Source organism: Arvicola amphibius, chromosome 12, assembly GCF_903992535.2.
Source record: "Arvicola amphibius chromosome 12, mArvAmp1.2, whole genome shotgun sequence".
Lineage (NCBI taxonomy): Eukaryota > Metazoa > Chordata > Mammalia > Rodentia > Cricetidae > Arvicola > Arvicola amphibius.
In genome coordinates, this window is record NC_052058.2 from 24243428 (window position 1) to 24263356 (window position 19929).

The 19929-nt window shown below is 45.5% G+C and overlaps 1 protein-coding gene across 1 annotated transcript in view; it reads right to left on the reverse strand.

Moving 5' to 3' along the window:
• Rgs5 (regulator of G protein signaling 5) overlaps nt 1–18849 on the reverse strand; it is a 36990-nt gene extending 18141 nt beyond the window's left edge. Inside the window, exon 1 of the mRNA XM_038349129.1 lies at nt 18729–18849. Within this exon, the coding sequence (XP_038205057.1) occupies nt 18729–18772 (44 nt within the window). The 5' untranslated portion in view covers nt 18773–18849. The remainder of the gene's footprint in view (nt 1–18728) is intronic.
• Between the last annotated feature and the right edge of the window lie 1080 nt (nt 18850–19929).

Consider the following 19929-nt stretch of genomic DNA (forward strand, 5'->3'; position numbering starts at 1 on the left):
TTACATTAATGCTGATTAACAAGGAATGATTTATATCTTCTCTCGTCTACCTCCCCCCTCCTCTTGTTATCCTTTTGTGTTACAAGTGGGAAAAACAAAAACAAAAACTTGTTCTGAAATAAAATCAATTGGAAACGCCTGGCTGAGAGTTTAATTGCAGGCTCGGGGAAGATAGTTCTAGAGATGAGTCACTCCAGCGACTTCAAGCTGCAAAGGTCTGAATTGTCGCAGCCTTGTGCAAGGCTCAGTCTGCTCCCGTGTGGGGACGCTGGCCAGGGGGTTAGAATTCCAAGTTCTAACCTTCAGAGGCATGTGTGTGCAAGGCTCAAACTGCTCCCATGTGGGGACGCTGGCCAGGGGGTTGGAATTCCAAGTTCTAACCTTCAGAGGCATGTGTGTGCAAGGCTCAAACTGCTCCCATGTGGGGACGCTGGCCAGGGGGTTGGAATTCCAAGTTCTAACCTTCAGAGGCATGTGTGTGCAAGGCCAGCGCCAGGTCTCCCTACAAACAGAAGCCACTCAGCCTCTTTAGAAATAGAACTGCACTGGAGAAAATGTGATTAGGAACCTATAGACAAGCTCGGATTCAAGATGTTTCAAGGATTAAGATGGCATTTCTGGCCCTGGTGATGTCTGGAACAACTCCAAAGGGCACAACTGTACACCATGCAAACTATGTTGTAGATGTTTTTTCCATCACTGAAAACATTGATGAGATACAAGGGGGAAAGTCTATGTGCCTTCTTGCTTCCTAGAAAAAAAGCAATAAATACCCACGGAAATGCACAGACAGACCGCAATGTTGGTTAGAGAACAACTTCAGCTGTGCCTCTGCCCCAACTCCCTGCGATCTTCTGGCTACAACTGCTTCAAATCACAGTCGACTAATTAGGTTGACTGGAGAGACATAAAGCCACCAGACGACTGCAAGGACCATAAAATGACTGAGTTCGGTTTCTCCCTATAGAGTCGCTGGTGATAAAGAGGTGTGAGGCTAAGGAGGAAGCGTGCTGAGTGCTTGCCCAGCATGGGCAAGGGCCTGCATCCATTTCCGGTCCTAAAAATAAGAACAAGAAAATGGAGAGGGAGAAGAAAACCGGCAGGCAGGGCTCAAGTGGGGCACAGAGCCAGTCATCCACATTCGCTCACACAGAATATATTTTAAGGAGACGGGGAACGCTGAAAACAATGCAAGGTGACATCTGACTATGTTAAAGACACAGAGGGGCCTTTAGGGGCCCCGTGCTTGTACTGCATCTGGCAGTCACAGGCAGGTTTAATCCTAGACTCCAGACGCATTTCAAGTACATCCATGAAGAAAAGACACTCTGCTGGAAGCTTGGGATGTGTAGAGCAGCATTTTCAACACAGGTTTCCAAAAGCCTTGATCTATTATTGGATGGTTAACCGCAATGCAACCCAAATCTGCGTTGCAGATGCCCCCTGCTGGCCACTAAGAGTCGTGCTTCACAATGGCTGTGGGTTAAAGAACCCTGGATCTGGCTAAGGAAACGCTGCAGGCTCCTTTTCACAAAAGTGGAAAACTATGTGTTTCTTGCTTCCTCAAAAAGCAATAAATACCTTTGGAAATGTACACACAGACACACACACACACACACACACGTTTGTTATCTACCATCTTCGCTTACCCCCCACCCCTCCCAAAGTTCCTCTTAACATGACTGCTTAAAAATCATGATCGACACTCAAGGTTTGGGGAGAAAGCAGGACCGGGCCATTCGAATAGGGAAAGACTCCATCACTCTGGCATCTACTACTTCCATCTGGCTAAAAAGAAACCACCCATTGCCTCTGTTTTAGCCATCTAACACAGAGTGGTACATTAAAATACAGGCCCATCTTCATACCTGATTTATGTAATTTCTATTTGGTACCTTAGGTAAATGACCCTAGGGTTAGTTTGCATAAGATAACCCTCAGTGACAGAAGTAGGCGAAAGGTGGAGAAAGACGGCAGGAGATATATAGTGCCATCATTGTTAGGGAACTGAGATGTGGCCGCAGCCATGACAACCGTTTCCCAAGGGTCATGTGACTGGCTACATTATATGACACTCTGAACTACAAGACGGCTGGAAACGTGGAATTGACAATGACAGCTGTCAAATACGGCATATTTATAGGAAACACATTTATCTCTTACATCCTTCAAGCTCTTGTTATGTTCAACCATTTCCTGGCAGACTTAATAACAATTATTGTCATTTTGTGTGCAAGCTCTTACCTCCGCTGTGCCCAGACTGCTGTCACTCAGATGCCCTCACAGGCCAAGGCAACAAAGCGCTGGGGAGGGGCCCAGTGGATAAAGTACTCAGCTTGCAAGCATGAAGAATGCAGAAACTAGGTTTTAAGACAATGTAGGAACTGTGGCATGTATTTATAATCCCATTTCGGAACAGTGGGAGACAAGTAGGTCCTTAGGCCCTCACTGGCCAGTTGGCCTAGCCTACTTTGCGGGTTACAGGCCAGAGAGAGAGCCTGTCTCAAAAAATAAAATAAAATAAATAAAACTCTGAGGGATGACAGCCAAGGTTGTCCTCCGGCATCTGTGCAAATGTACATACACAAACACACACACACACACACACACACACACGTAGGTAGTCAATAGGACACTTGTTTAAATAAGCTAACTTTTTCATAAGATCAGAGTGCCAATTAAAAAACAGAGCCATATGCAGTTTCTTCTTCTACTCGTTTGCTTCTTTAACAGACTAATGAGCACTATCTTTGCTGGGTGCCTTCCTGAGGCCACACACTACTACTTGTGTGGAAGTCTCCTGGGGAGCAAAAGGCAAAAACAAAAGAGCGAGAAACGATGAAACGTGTTAGCTCATTACACTTTTGCCTGCTTCCAATTGCAACAGTGTCAGGTGGGTGTAGGTCACCAGGTACTTGCTCCAGTTGGAGATTCACTTCTCGGTGGTGACCAGCAAACTTTTTAGAAAGTTCAGCTCCTGTGGGGCCATCTACAACGGTCCCCGCTGATCTGATCAAGATCACTGTACGCAGAATGCTTGCTACAAATAATGGTCTCTCTCTGGTCACAGGAGTGAGGCTCATGTGGACTGGTAAGCCTATTGTGAACCCCTTGCACATGGTAAACTGAGTCTGTAACGATGCACCTCACCCTTCACTCCTAGGGATGGCACCTGCTGCTTGACCCCTGCTTTGCCCCAGATCCCGTCATTGACTCTGAGATTTTTCGTTGTCTAATATCAACCATGAGGGCATCCGAATCTCACTCTCAGACCCTGTTGTGGGCTAGTGAATCTTTCATACAAGGCGCAAGAGGAACACAAACAACTGGAACTTTGTTGGTACTGTGGAATAAATTATATAAACACTTTTCATCAGCTTGTTAAGTGTCTGCTCAAAAAGTACGTGTTCAGTTTGGTTTCTTTGTAGCTACAGTGGTCTTGCTTGCGAGGTTACTGAGAAACCACCACCCACAACTAACCATTAATATACTTGGTTACTTACCAAAAACAACCTAGAATTGGTCTTGAATAGATCTCCTTATTTTCCAGTAGTCACTATCTGAGTGACTTTACACAAGCCGTGTAACCTTGGGGCTCAACAACTTGATCAGTAAAATGAGGATGAATTAGGAGATGGTATAAGACGTTCCTGTGAGTATATGAGAGATAATGGCAGTGCAGGTTGGCCCAGTCCCTGGTACATAAATAGTACGCTATACATGCCAGCTGTTGCTATTATTGCCATTGCGACCATTGTCATCATCATCTTCGCCATCAGCCTCTCTACTTATTTAACATCTGTGCACTCAGTACGAGTTCTCATTCCCAATATTCCTTTGACTTGGGGACTTGTAACCCTGAGCTTAAAAGTCAATGATGATGGAGAAGTGTATGCTACTTCCATGTCTCTTCTCCATAAATCATTGAGAAGGCACTACTTAGCTTCTTCCCCCATAGTGTTGAAGCCAGTGTTTGAGACACAGAAGAAAACAAAAAATAGAGGAGAGAGAAAAGAAGGAAGAGGGAGAGAGAGAGGGGGGGGGGAGAGGAAACTCCCCTGGACAAAAGTCCACAATACTGCCATTTAAGGCTCTAGAACTAGTCTGCCCCACCCCACCATAGTTGCACACTGTCACCCATACCAGGACAAATGGGGGACTGCGGAGGTGGGAGGATGGATAGAACGGTGTCCATAGTGATTCTGAACCCAGAGCAGCAGAGTTTGGAGTTCAACCTAAGATGACACCTCCACCCAAGCAGCAGACCCTGGACTGACCGCCAGAGCCTCTGGAGCTTCAAACAAGACCCTTAAAAATAACAGTGTCTGTCTAAAATGATTCAAAAGTCAGATTTTTGTAAGTAGAGAAATGCTCCCGTGAAGGAGAGAGAGAGATTGCTCAAATTCAAACAGAAGACGTTTGGGAGAATTTATGAACCATACTGGTGAAAGCATGGGAACAGTCAACAATGAATGTGGAGAAGTTTCCATTACCAAGAAAAGCCATCAAGGCAAGAGTAGCAGCCAGTTGCTTCGGATAACCGTGTCATGTGACCACCTGGATCCATCCCCGTGACATCATAAGATACTTTCCAGATCTCCAGTCTCTTTCACGCTCACAAATAATACACCGACCCCTGTTTAATCTCTGCCCTGCACTTGGCAGAAAAGAGGTGTCTGCCTGTAACTGATGCAAACCCCATCTCAGATTACAGGACTGGAAGCAACCGTCTACATGTTGAACGGGTTGTTCCTTGAGAGAAGCCAAGTGGAACACTGAATGACTTTCCAGAAAGCTCAAACTCCCCAAAAGCTCCTTTTCCTTAAAGGAAAAAAATGGGATAGCCTAGTGACCGAGGTCAGGCATGGCCACCTCAGACTTCTCAGCCCACCCACCGAGCTTTGGGTACTTTCTGAACCCTGTTTGCTTGATTTCTCATTGCCAACAAGAGCAATGGTACCTACCTAAGTATCCTTTGTGGTGGTGAGATGAGCTACTGTGTGTGAGGCATTTCTCTCAGTGCCTGGTACACTGACTGACCACGGCACACCATTAGCACCAGGGTTTATAATTTGCCATGTTATTACAGAAAGTCCTGTGCTAAGAAAGGAACATACCTAGTATAGTCCCAGAACAAAAAGCCATGGGCAATAATGGGAAACACATGGTGACAGAGTGCCCTTGGCCATCATGACAGTGTGCCCTTGACTCAACCCTCCTGCCAAGCTAGTCACTTTGCTGGGTAAGCTTAAATGAGATTTGAATTCTTTGCTCTAATCCAAAGAAAGAGCAGGGAAGGGCAGAATGGAATAAAGGAAAAAGGTGATAAGTCCCCTGCTCACCCTCTCGCAATAGTAAGATTTTACAGTTGTAACATTCAACATCTTTGGCACATAAGTGAGGAAAGCAAAGGCCCATGATCTTCATGGGCTGAGAGTGGCACCATCATTACCCATCATTCCACGCATTCCCAATGACCCATCTCAGCTGTAAGTACAACCACATCATTCTCATAACCTGTACCCCCTGATCCTTAGGGACTCTCTTCCTCATCCCAACAGCTAATTGGCTACATGTGTTGCTCCTTTTTCCAGAAAATTCTTTCAATGCATCTTCCCTCCTCCACATTTCCATTTACCAGTTCTAAAGAACTGAACTACCGTGATATCTGCCTCACTAACCTTATACCCTCCCCTTTCCATGCCACCCCTCCCCATGCCCTGCTTGGTCTATCCTAAACTCAAAACATCGGTTTCTGGCTGTCCATGTCTCTTGTTACCAGTCTTGTTTCCCACTATCCACCACAATTTTTTGCACACCAAGCACCTCCTTGATAGCTTGCAAGCGTTCCCCACAAATCCTCTACCACACACCAGTTTAAAATCCTTCTGATTTCACTCCTTCCTCCAAAATCTGCTACCCCTTAAGCCTATCCACAGAGTGGGAAAAAGGAAGTGGAGTCACAGCCCATGGCTGTATCTTCTACCTTCCACCATCCAGCAGCTTCCCTTCCCATGTTCCTAAAGAACACAACTCACTTCACGTAACAAAACAGTGATGGAGACCTGTGATGAGGATGGTAAACTATCCATGAGGCGCCGGCAGCAGCTTTAGGTGCAGAGTAAATATTTGATAAACGTGCGTTATTATGAGTGCCGCCCCTATCATAGCATTGTATAACAGGATCCATACATTCATTCTGTACTAATCTATATGTCTGACTTCAGCGGAACAAAGGCTTTCTGTCGGTCTCTGTGGGATGATAGACATGCATTGAACAGGGAGATGGAATACGCTTTGTGGGTATGTGTGCTTGACAATAAGGTAAGCTTCTTTCAGACAGTCTCTCGCTCGTCACATGTGCAACCCTGAAAGCATGGAGGATGAGGTGACATTGTCTTCATTGACGCTGCTTTTTCTAAGACCTTGGGGGCTGCCCAGCACACTGCAGCCATGCTATGACATCTCTCCTCTTGTGATGTTGCTTTAGTTTGTATTTTTACAATAGCATTGTTTTTTCCCAAGCTCCGTCCACTCTCTACTAAATGATTCTCATGGAAATTGGGACATTTCCCAAGATATTATCATCTGCTTCTGACATACTTATTACTCCGGGTAGGTTACTGAGGGTAATAAAGAGACAGTGTGGGGACAAGACGGACAGGCCAGAAACAGCTCATTTCCCTTTGACCTTCAATTCCCCATCTTATTCAAAATAGTGCTGGCAGGAACACTGGACTTTTGGTAATTCAGTTTGGAGCTAGATAATGAAGAGTGGGAAATGGCCCTCCAGTTGAGGAAGACAGATATTTGTGGAAATTTTGAGTTCCAAAGGTGGAAGGGTCAGCAAAGTTCCCACGAGAGCTTCTGTGGATAGTGGTGGTACCCACAACCGCCAAGCATTCTTTTATGTTCAATTACAGAGAGGTTCCGCAGACTAAACACTTGCTACTGCATGTGGATCCTACTTTAAACTCATTTAGCATATCCTAAAGAAAAGATGAGAGAATAAATAATGGGTATTAAAGATGGAGACAAGGAAAGAGAAGAAACGGAGAATACCAAGACCGAGATCTTACTAAACACCAATATGCGTTCCATCACTTCGCTAACTCGGTGTCTTCTCTCACGATGCATTGTCAGAAAAATTACCTGAGAAATCAGAGGTCTTATTCAGTGTTTCTCTTTGCCTAATGACTAAAAATGGGTTGTTGAGAAAATAATGGCACAGCAATGAGAACCAGAGGACTGTTTCTATTGCTGCAATTAGATTTCAAATCATCTTTTCTCTTTCCCTGGAAAAGAAAATGTTGAAACAGAAGCTTATAATTTCTCAAATTTCCATTTTCAAGAAGTATCTATTGTTTCATAAGTTCATTTCTTTAATAGTTTACTTGTCTGGCTTTAATGGAACAAGGGCTGTTTGTCATTGATTGTAATAGATACTGAGGGAATACTTTATGATATTAATAAACATTTCTGCCTTCTGATAGCTCCCTTTTACATGGAGACAAGGACGGGGTGGTTATTAGAATGCAGCCTTGACATGTGCTAAAAATCCTTGGTTTGGAGCTAGCATACCATGCGGCAGAGCTGAGGTTTGTGGGGTTTACTTTCTGACTCTGAGCAGGTGTTTATTTGTTAGTAAAATAGTGGCACGATAACGCCTACATCATATGATTGTTTTGAACATTTGACACCAACTGAAGGTGAATCTGAGGATGCAGGGTAAGATGTGAGGTTCTCCAGGCATGGTGGTTCATACCTGTGACCTCAGCACAAGAGAGGTCAAGGCAATTGGATCACAGGTGTGAAATCACCCCGTCCCACCTCCCACCCCTAAGAAGTGGTATGAGCAATGGAAGGCAAAGCATTGTTGTGTGGGAGTTAAAAAGAAGCAGAATGGCTTTTCCTTGGTTGGGGAGCATTCTTCCAGAAGGACCAGTGTTTGAGGGTACATGATTTGGCAGAGACTACATGCCAGGGGGAAGGTGATATGTTTCGTTTTGTTTTTTGGTCCCCAGAGATCTCAATCTCTTTCTTTCCTTGCCCTAACTCTTCAGAGATTCTTCCCAAACTTTCATGTGGAAGCTTGCATTTTCCTGAAAATACTTCATAAAGCTTTCAAAGCAATCAATGCATTCGGCACTGCAGCATCCAAACACTAAAGACAGAAGAATAAGAACTCCCTGAAGCTGTTACTTTTAGATCTGGGCTTGTTATGGAAACAGGGTCCAGGAATCAGACAGGCTGCCACAAGCCAGGAGACACAATGTTGACAAACATAGGCAAATATTGCATCAGCCTTCAGGCTGAGACCCTTCCTCCAAACGGGGGACTTGAACCAGAATGATGGAAACCTAACATGTATTGCAAATGTAAGTCAAGATTGATACAAAGCACACATAAGAAAAAAAAAGTCTAGAGATTTGGAGGAACGTTGCCAGAGGGACCTATGAGCATCCCACGGAAAGTATGAGCAGTATCTTCTGGTTGGAAAAACATCTGTGTAAACCCTCGAGAAGACATGGCCTGTGAGTGAGAATATTTCCACTGACGATGATGGACAACAGCCAGGAAGAAATAGGAACAGGCATGAGGGTAGACTGAGTCACATTAAATTTCATTCCCATCTCCTGTACACAGACTAAAGAGTGGCTCTTCAAGGAGCCCATCTTGGCTTGTAGGACCTGTGGATACCTTATAGGGCAGAAGTGATAAAGCTACAATGGGCTCATTGAGCTTGGAAGAACGGGATGGTTGAGATGGAGGAAGGGTGGATATGGGAGCAGGGAAGAAGATATCTTAACTAAAGGAGCCATTTTAGGGCTGGCAAGAGACTTGGCTCAAGAGGGATTCCCAGGTGTCCAAGGGGATTTCCCCAGCTAGGTCTGTGAGAAACAGAGGAGAGGGTGCCTGAACTGGCCTTCTCCCATAGCAGCACTGATGAATATCTTGCATATCACCATCGAACCTTCATCTGGCGATGGATGGAGATAGAGACAGAGACTCACATTGGAGCACTGGATTGCGCTCCCAAGGCCCAGATGAAGAGCAGAAGGAGAGAGAACATGAACAAGGAAATCAGGACTGCGAGGGGTACATCCACCCACGGAGACAGTGGGACTGATCTAATGGGAGCTCACCAAGGCCAGCTGAACTGGGACTGAACAAGCATGTGATCAAACTGGACTCTCTGAATGTGGCTGACAATGAGGGCTGACTGAGAAGCCAATGATAACGACACCAGATTTTGATTCTACTGCATGTACTGGCTTTTGGGAGCCTAGTCTGTTTGGATGCTCACCTTCCTAGACCTGGATGGGGGGGGGGGGGGCTTGGACTTTCCACAGGGCTGGACACCCTGACTTCTCTTAGGACTGGAGAGCGAGGGGGAGAGGGAGTGGAGGAAGTGGGAGGGAAATGGGAGGATGGGAGGAGGTGGAAATTTTTAATAAATAAATAAATAAATAAGATGAAGGTCGGACCATATGCCAAAGAATGCCAGTCACCTCCTAACACTATAAAAGAAGAAGAAATGGAGTCCATTTCAGATATCTGACCTCTAGAACTGTGTGAGAATAAATGTGTATTGTTTCGAGAGCCCCAAACAAACTTGTGGCAACTGTTACAACGGCAAAGGAAATGAATCCATCATCTCCCTTTTGCTTTGTAGGTATGGTTAACTGCACATAATGGAAAGTTTAAAAGCCAGTCTGAGTGTTCTCAGATCCAGAGAGAGCTGATGCCTTGGGTCTTCAAGGGCACAGGCACATAGTAGCCCCCCAACCAGCACACACACACACACACACACAACATGCACACCACACATACACACCACTCACACACACACCACACACACACCACACACACACATACCACACACACACACCACATACATACCACACATACACCACACACACACACACACACACACACACACACATACACACACACCACACAGGGCGGGGTGAGAATTTAAAACTTTAAAGGAAGAAATTAAATGGATGAAAGAGACATTAAGTGGGTTAAAAACTAAGGTTCCAAGATGACACCACCAGGAGTTGGGTGGATGAAAGCCCCGATCGTGTTTACCCAAGTTTAAAGAATTTATAGGACAGCGGCTAATGAAACCCTCACTATAGTTGCTTGAAACAAAAGTCAAGATAAAAACCAGTAAAGGGTCCCTAGGCCCAAGTCTCTGCTAAGGACCCAAGTTCTGTTTTGTTTTTAACATCACTGGGTGAAAATGATCATAAAGATATGCTTCCAGAACTCCTTCATATGGGAGCTTCTTGCACCCTGGTACCCAATCTCCCTGGTGATGACCAATTCAGCTAGATGAAGAACACAGACAATTAAGGGTTAGTTAAATAACCAAAGTTGACCTCTGTGTGGGCCTTCTGTGTTTCTTTTCCATTTACGGACACTGTATCTGACAGAGAAATGTCTCTCCTTCCTGGGATTGTAAAACAGGTATTTAAATCTGATCTCTAAACAATGCTGAGTATGTTCAATGGGAACCAATATGGTTGTCTCTGCCGGGACAGCCCAGAGTCAAAAGCATGTGTTGAGTGGAGAGACTGCCTATGGCTCTGCGGCAGATTTCCTGGCAGGAACCTTGGAATGGAGCTGGCCAGGGAGATTGAAGCTGGTGGCCTGGAGGGCTGCAGACAGGTCCTGATGAGGGAGGTCACTGAGTCCTACCTGAAGACTTCTCACAGCAGGAGTTAGATGTGACACTCAAGAGTTCACAGAAGAACTGGAGTAGAAACCTTAGCACGCAATTGGAAGGCTAAGGAGCACACTCTCCAACACATGGTGCTCAACATGGAATGGGCAGAGGGAGAAGGAAGTGGAACTGGCAAACTGAACCACTGGTTTACTAAAGCAGGGCAGGGTGAGAAAAAGGCATGGAAGGGGGCTCAGGCACCTTCTCTGTGCTCATGTTCAACATGAGACAGACTGGGTGCCCTTGCTACGTATCCCTGTTCTGAGGGTGGATCCGGGGAAGAGGAGGCAAGGGAGAAGGCTACATCAGGATCCCTTTTCTCTTTTGCTAGATCACCTCACCACCACTCCCCACCCCCATGAGACCAGCACTATACAACAAGTGCTGGGTATTTATGATTGATTTCCAAAGACTAGATAGAGACTGCCTTCATCCTAGTTAGCAGAACTGGGGTCAACAGTGAACATGACGGTTGAAAATAACCCTCTAGTTCTGGGCCTTTCACAAAGACAGCTCACTGGGTAAAAGGCGACTGCTGCCAAATTTAATGACTTGAGTTTCTGGGTTCTACGGGATAGATGAAACGGGAAAACTCTTATGGGATAGAGAGCTTATCCGGTGGATGCTGACTTTAACTCCAGGCAGATAGAGTCAAAATTGCATTCAATTGCAGAGCACAGCTGTGAATTCAATATGGTTTCTCCTTTCCAAACTATAAAGTGCAGTTTACCACGGAGAGTAACAGGCTGGGAGGGGATGAGGCCTTGGGTGGGAGGCTAAGTCATTAGTGGGATTAATGCTGCTCTCTCCAGGGCTGGATTAGTGACTCTGAGCCTCAAATCAAACACAGCAGGGCCACCCCCACCCTGGCTCCTGTTGACTCTTCCATGGGCACTTACTTGACATTTGCTCTATCATCGGGCTGTGATTCAGTATGAGAAGCTAACGGTCTGCTCTATGACAATTCAACCTACAGAACCATGAGTCTAAATAAATGTCCTTCTCTTACAAGCCACCTGGTCTCAGATATCCTGTTAGAGCACCAAACACTTGGCCAAGACACCCAATTACTGCCCACAGAAAATGAATTTCTTAGTGTGGCCCACTCAAGTGGTGCCTGAAATGATGTAAAATAAAACTATGAAATAAAGAAACATCTATCTGTCTAAGATTAGAGAATAGTTTATCAACTTATAATCATCTTTGACAAAGAAGTTATTCCCTGGAGATAGTTAGATTATACAGTGGATAATGGCACTTGTCAACATAACTGTAAGCCTGACCTTCATCCTCAGGACCCATGTGATAGAAGGAGAGAACAGAATCCCTCAAGCTGTCCTCCGGCCTTCATATGAGCACTGTAGCACACACACATACCAAACAATATATATAAACATACATGTACACATGAATAAATGCAGTAAGAGAAAGTCACTTTTACTAAGTATAAATCCAAGTAAATCCATGACTGCAACAAAAGATGTCTTTTATCAAAGTCATAAGAATACTGTACAAAGATGTGTGGATTCAGCTATGTGTTCGAGTGGCATACTTGTGCTATACGTGGGGGATTCAGAAGCAGATGTAAGATTCTAGAAATCTGTAATACAGAAAAGGCCAGATCACCAGACGAGACAATCCCCAAAAGACATGTGGTTAGGTCTCACACTTCCACAGGCCCAAGTGTCCCTTGTAAACAACCACTTGAAACAAGCTGCCCAGGATACAGGAAGCCACTTTTTAGATGGAACATCTTGAGTTTTTCCAAACTTCTTAAATCCTGTAGATGAGTGCCTCATCAAGGAAGATGTTCTGCACACACACAAATCAACAAAAGTCACAGCAAGACCAAAAGAGCTGTCCACACTTCACTGCTAATAATAAACGCTTAGGGAGCAGGGTGCTTCATACTGCCGCATGCAGTTTACTTCCTGCTCCATCCCTCCTGTGACTCTAAGGGACAGTTCCCATGGCTTTCTAGAATATGGAGCTGCAGGGCTATACGTGAGGACTGGTCCGGATGAACTCCAAGCTGCCTGAGAAGTGACTGGAGAGACCACTGGAGTTGACAGGACACTAGTCTCAGTCACATTCGCTATTCCTGAAGTGAACCCGCTCAAGGAGCTGCTGTCTGGAGGCTTCCAAAGCTGTTTGACACCATCCCTTACACCCTGAAGCATTTCCTTTTTAAAGGAATTGTGCCTACTTAGGTTGCCTTACCTGGGTACAGCAGCAGTAGAATACCTTGCCAGGAAATACCCTGTGGATGTTCTAGAAGCTCTAGGGCAAGGTGCATAGGCCAAAGCTGCATGCGAAGGTGCAGTGTTAACTACACATGCTTCCGACCTTCAGGCTGATTAGATCCACTGATGTTCCAGAAAAGACCCAACCCCCTCCGCAATGCTCTGTGTGTGTGGGGGGGGGGGGCTTGCACATGCATCTGTGTATGTAGATATGTGTGTGGTCAGGTGTGTGTGTCTGTGTGTGCAGGTGTGTGTACACAGATGTGTGTGTGCAGGTACAGGCGAACCTCCAGTAAATAACCCCATCAATGCTCATGCAATAAATATTAATTAAACTACATGGGTCACACATACACACATGCATACCCACAAAATAAACAAAGAAACTACAGGAAAATAAGAATGAGATTTGTTGGGTAGAGCACAGGGTTCAATCAGTGTGGGAAGAAGATGAGAGAGGTAACAGAGGGACTATAATCAATACACATAACATACACTTAGGAAACTATTGTTTTAAATTCTAGGTTATACATATCTCAATGGACAGGTGCACATCTAGTACAATATAATTACTACAGCTTTTAAATATATGACTGGTACAGAAAATAAACTAAAATGAAAAAAATAGTAATCTGTGAAGTCTGAATTCAGAATAGTAAGGTAGTTGGGGGAGAAGACATATAGAGGAACATGCTTGATCAGGGTGAAAAGAATTATAGAGGAATATGCATGATCAGAGCGAGAAGAAATGTACAAGAACATGAATGACCAGGGAGAGAAGAATTATAGAGGAACATGCATGATCAGGATGAAAAGGAGTCTAGAGGAACATGCATGATCAGGGCGAGAAGAAACGTACAAAAACATGAATGACCAAGGCAAGAAGAATTATAGAGGAACATGTATGATCAGAGTGAAAAGGAGTGTAGAGGAACATGCATGATCAGGGTGAGGAGAATACAGGAACATGCATGATCAAGTCTTGCAAGAGTGATTCCTAGAGAGAGCCCAGAACTGCCCTGTGCCTATTAAACTTCAAGAGTATAGTTCAGGATCTCTGCCTGCTCCCCATCCAGAAACTCTTTTTAGAGTATAACATAGCTTCCTAAACTGTACCTGCAAATATTGTGTTAGGTAATAGAGGGGAGTTGTTTATGAGATCTAAGAACCTTAATCTCAAATGTGTCAAGTTTTGGATCCTAATTCACACAGAACAACTGCAAAATGGTCACTAAGTGTTTGCATGTTTACTGGGTAGTTACAAGTGTTAAGAAGTTCTACTGTTGATTCCTGAATAAGAATCGTAGTTTTTAATGTGTTTTCTACTGTTTTATACGGGGCTCACAGTCTGTTTTCTAAAAAGAAGGAACATGAAGAATACTTCAGGAAGGTGAACAATTATGCAAGAAATAAATGTTTATCAAAGACATTGGCACCTAACTGACTAATACAGTGTTTTCCGGGCTGCCTCTGGAGATTCTCAGTAGGGTCTACCCATGATGCCTGCCACCTTGTGAATTTTGTTTCTTTTCTTTCTTGTGCCATTTCTTTCCAACAAGATAGAGACTCATCTTCAGAAGAGGAATGAGACTCAAAGACAGACAGTGCTTTTCAGCTCCTACAGAAAGGAATCAAGAGGACAGCTGTGGCCTCTGGTCTTTCCATGTCCCATTCCAGGGCTAACGCAGAAGCAGAGAGATTGCAAAGCCACCCCTCCTGTGCTGCATCTGCCTTCCCCTTTGTGCTGCTAGTGTGTCTCCCCAGCCACTTTCTGGGACAGTCAGAGGGCCAGGAGTTTGCTGTCTTTATCCTCGGGCAACTGGACTCTGTCTTTAAAATATGGTCCAAATCCTACGTTATCTGAGAACTGATTGAAACTTTAAAGGAAAAAGAGAGACAGGAACCCATTATTGGCTGGCCTCCATTCACATCCTGCTTCCTGTTGCTAATGATTGATCCTGCCTGAATTAATTAAAGTTTCACTCCGTTTCTCTCTGGTCAGCAAGACAAGCCATGAACACTGGCCTGAGAAACAAACTTTATTTTATTATCATCCATCCACTATACTCTGAGTTCTTACTTGAAAAGGAGAAAGGGATTAGACAACCTTCCAAGGACCCTTCCGGACTAAGTTTCTTCTGGTCCCTGAGAGGCTGTGATACAGCATATCCCAGACTAAATGAGGAAAAGGGGGAAGTGTCCTGTTAACAGAGGGAAGAGAAGCCACTGAAGGAGGTGTGACAGTGGCTTCAGGAGAAGCACCCCAAGCTGTGAAGCTCCTTAATGGCCAAGAACCAAAGGCTTGCCATCCTTGAACACAAACTACCCCCTGCTTATCAAGTGGTTTCTGCCTCTAGGATAGAAATGCTGGGTTTCTTTTCACCTTGTCTTTTCCACCCCCTTCCTTCACCCCTACAGGAAACCCTCATTATCTCAGTATTTAGAAGCATGGTCTTTTCTCTCATTGTGACCTAACATGTCACTACCAATGTCTGTTCTTCACCATTCCCGTGGAAAGCAGAGAAAAATGCCAGGTTGGCAATGGGCTGACCTGTCTCCAGCGACTCTTGACTATTCAAGAACCTTTTCAGGAAAATATTTATCAAGAGCCTACTATGTACCAAATGCTAACTGTCTGTTTTGAATTCTTCTAGGCAAAGAAAGAAAAAGAATCTTGTTTCAAGCAAATATCTTCAGTTCTCAGAGTCAAGAAGTTTGGGTGAGCCCAGGCGTTTTTAATCTGTTCTCTGATACTATAACAAAATACCTGAGGCTTCCAGGTCTGCAGGATCTGCAGGTTTTGGAGCATGGTCCTTGTATCAACTTGGACCTAGGAAGGACCTCATTACAGATGGTATAATGTTCTAAGAGGAAGAACCCATGCAGTGAGTGGAGGGCTCCCATAAGAAACACCCGCTAAGCCCTACTATGGTTTGTATCTTGAATGTCTCCACAAAGATCCAACGATCCAAAGCTTGGTCTATAGGAGGTGCTGATGGGAGGTGGTGGACTCTCTAAGAGGCAGGACCTAGAGAGTCAGTGGGGTGGGAGACCTCCACCCTTCCAGCTTTTCTTTGTTACATGGGAACGAGGTGAGCAGTTTTGCTCTGCCGCGCTCTCTATTTTGCAACAGGTCCAACAGCAGCGTAGCCAGCTGATTAAGGACTGGAACCTCCAAAGCAGGAGCCAGAGGAAACCTTTTCTCTTTGTAAGCTGATCTTCTCGGGTGATTTGTTATAGTGATAGAAAACTACCCCCCCCCCCGCCACCAAAGCTCTTAAATATTAAATGACACCGTTAGACAGTCTCCGGCATACACCTCTGCAGGGGACAAACCAAACCCAAATTACGGAATAGTGAGTGAAGTGTGCTACCCAGAAGGCTGTGCCAAAGACGAGTGAAAACTTGGAGGTTTCTTTCCTTGCTTGCCTGAGACGTGGTACAGATTGCATTAACATTGGCCAAACTTCCGGTTACATTCACATCTGCACAGGCAGCTGTCGCCTTGGCCTTGAAGGCTTTCCTCAGATCCCTTCCTCCTACTTATAACTGCCTGGCTCTTCTGCCCTGTAAGATTAGCTTAAGCATCATTTTCTTAACTCCCTGTGAAGTCCCCTCCAACGATCGAAAGCTCTGAGGCCCAGCCGGGTCCCCACCCTGTACTTCGAGTACTTGGTATTTTGTTCCTCTCCACTGGACTATAGCGCTCAGTAATATGCACCCTCATTTGCCTTCCTACGTGGATGGGGACGCTGTCCTGCGTGCAGTGTATGGCTTGTCATCATCTAAGGAGTGTATACAGGCTTGAAATACCTGAAATTGCTTCATCAGGAGGAATCCACAGTTTCTCGGCAACCTCCTCCAACATTATTAGCTTACTGCATTCTTAACATTACGAATTCTGCAAAATGCTCAATTATGTCATTAGCCTCAAACGTATACATTTCCAATAAGACTAACACTAACCCCCAGCTAGAAATCAAGTGGATAAAAAATAAATGTGAATATAAATTAATTCTAAAGTTGATAATGAATCTAATACATGACAGTAATAGAAATAACTGCAAAAATCCCATCACTGTATCTCTGTAATCATAAAAATAGAGGGCAAGATGAGTAGCAATGTCAAGATGCCCAGACTCCTGCAGGCTGTCACAGTAGTGGCATCAACTGTTCACCGTTGTGACGAAGGAAGATAGCTCAACTGCAGATACCAAGCGGGCTACAGGCGTCTATCCATACTGTGCACAGTCAATGTGCGACTCACAGCTAAAGAGAAAAGCAAGATGCATCCCCTGCTCTTCAAAGAAGTTGGGCTGCTTCGCAGCTCTCCGCATGCTGCCTATTTCTGGAGCTTTCTACAGAGGAGGTGGAGGTGAGAGGGAGCAAAGCAATCAATAGTTCTGAGCCCCAGAACCCACCCACCACCCTCCACCCCCATCCTACCCCCAGCCACCTCCACACCTCCCAATCCACACCCCCACCCCGGCCCAATGAATAATGAGCTACTGAGTTACCAGCCAGCTACTACACACTCCACTGCTACGGCTTCTCCTATGTTTACTAGTTTAAAACCAGTGTGCTTCTGACTCCGGGGAATATGCTGTAATGCCTTATCTTTTTTTTCAGTCACTTCAAATGTATTGCTGTGACGGAAAGCACCAAGGAAAATGTGAAGTTCTAAAAAGTCCTTGACAGCCCACTAAACAATATGACCGTCTCAGACAAACATCACAACTGCCCTTAGGAACAGAAGTAGGCTGTATGAGAGTCATTTTTACTTCCTTTAATGACTGAGGGTCAACATACATCTAACCAGACCAATTTCCTAAAAGAGCAGAACCCGGCTACCCTCCCAGATCACAGGGTTACGATGTCATTTTTTAGTAAGATATTTATTTTGGATGTAGAATTCTTTGTGGACTAGATAGTATAGTCCAGGACAACTATGTGTCCGAGAACTCTAGATAATAAGCAAACCTTGCATCCCAGGAGCTTGTCATTTGCCAGCAACCCAACTACTTCTATCTAATAAAGTTAAGGTACTGGGGAAAATGAGAAACTCCCTCTGTCCCACTGCAAACCCTGCAGAGGCTGCAGTTCCGATCTCTAGCAGTGAATAAAGGTCATTCCTCCCACTGTTCTATTGTGTCAGGCGTTCTTCTGAGCACTGCACAGCTGAGCGCATACTCGGTTCCCCACACAAGTCTGTGAGGTAGACAGATATGCTGCCTACCTCTACAGATATACAAAGTGAGGGGTTAAGGAAACAGCTCAAAGCTACACAAGTCATAAGTAGGGGAGCCAGATTTCAAACCCAGATAATTTTATGCTTTGATGTTGGAAGCTACCTTTTAAACACACACACACAGAGAGAGAGAGAGAGAGAGAGAGAGAGAGAGAGAGAGAGAGAGAGAGAGAGAGAGAGAGAGAGAGAGAGAGAGAGAGAGAGAGAGAGAGGACACACACACACACACACACACACACACACACACCTACAGAGTAGGCATCTTTCTTCTGGGAGGAAATGACACTGTGTACTAACTAAATGACACATGAATTCTCTCCTGTTGGATCTCCAAGCGCAGATTTTTTTCCAAATCTCTGTACTGCTACAGATGTGACGATGCCAAGTCTATCACCAACCAGCTGTTTCATCCCGGGACCTCATCCCACGGTGCCTCCGGGCATCCACCCTTGAGTAAAGGCTCACCACATCTTTATCTCCTACACGGAAGAAGTTCGGGTCTCACCTTTCCAGGCATGAGTGCGGCAGCGCTGCCAGTCCCTTACACATTTTGGCAAGCGGTTTAGGTCCTCAGCCTTGAACACGAACTTCAGCCGAACAGGTCTCTGGAAACTTCAACACTGTCTGGGGCAGCCTTTCCCTCCGAGGAATATATACAGGCTCTTTCACAGCTCCGTGGTTCTGAGAACCAATCCGGAGCTCTGGAGAAATTGTGGGCTGGAGCACAGAGGCAAGTTGCCTGAGGTGGGGGCTGGGAGGCCTCCCTGGCTGCAGGCACTGCTGGGGCGGGCTTCTGGCTGCTTCTGTTACTACAGCCTGTTGTTTGTTTAGTCAGGGCTAAATTGGACCCTAACTTGTGATGAGACCATTAGTGCACGAAGTCTGCCATCCCAGGCCAGCCACAACGGTGATGTGGAACCACTTCCCAGCTGTCACGGGTGGTGGGGGGGAATACATCACTGATCCCACCTTTCTCTCACAACAGAAGAAACGGTGCTCCTTTTCATGGTGGAGAGAACGTGTACCTGAGGATCCCATGTGCTGGGCACTTGGATGTTAGGAATTCGAAGCTAAAAGGAGCAGCCCAGGCTCTAATGGCATGGATGTTGGTGCGGCAGATGTGAGCAACAGAGGCTGGCCTGCTGTGAGCTGCCTAGGTACCTTGTTGCCAGATTCAGGGGTCGCAGCTGTGCTCGCACAGCCCCACTCAGCCTACTTTCTCCAGTGAGTCAATTAACGATTCTCTTTGTCATCTGCCTGATGTGAGGGTAGGGTGCAAACACAGCGCGGGGGATTCGCATAACTAGTCAAGCAGAGTGATTCCCTGCCCACCTGTGTACAGCTCGGTTCTCTCCCCCTCTCTCCCCCTCTCCCCCTCTCCCCCTCTCCCCCTCTCCCCCCTCCCCCCCCCCTCTCTCTCTCTCTCTCTCTCTCTCTCTCTCTCTCTCTCTCTCTCTCTCTCTCCCAGGTCAGTCTGCTGTGAGGTTAAGGTCATTGCACAAGCTGCAAATCTTTCTCCAGGAGACAAATTCCTGTTCCGGATGCCCCCAGGGCTTCAGCCATTTCCCCCTCCCTGCAGGAGAATGCCAGAGGGGGTCTAATTGCTTAGAGTCCTTTGTTTCAACAGTCTGACAACCAACAAGCCTCTCCTTGAAATGTCTGGTCCTGGGAGGTAGACGGGTTACATTCTCCCACTCTTTGCCTTA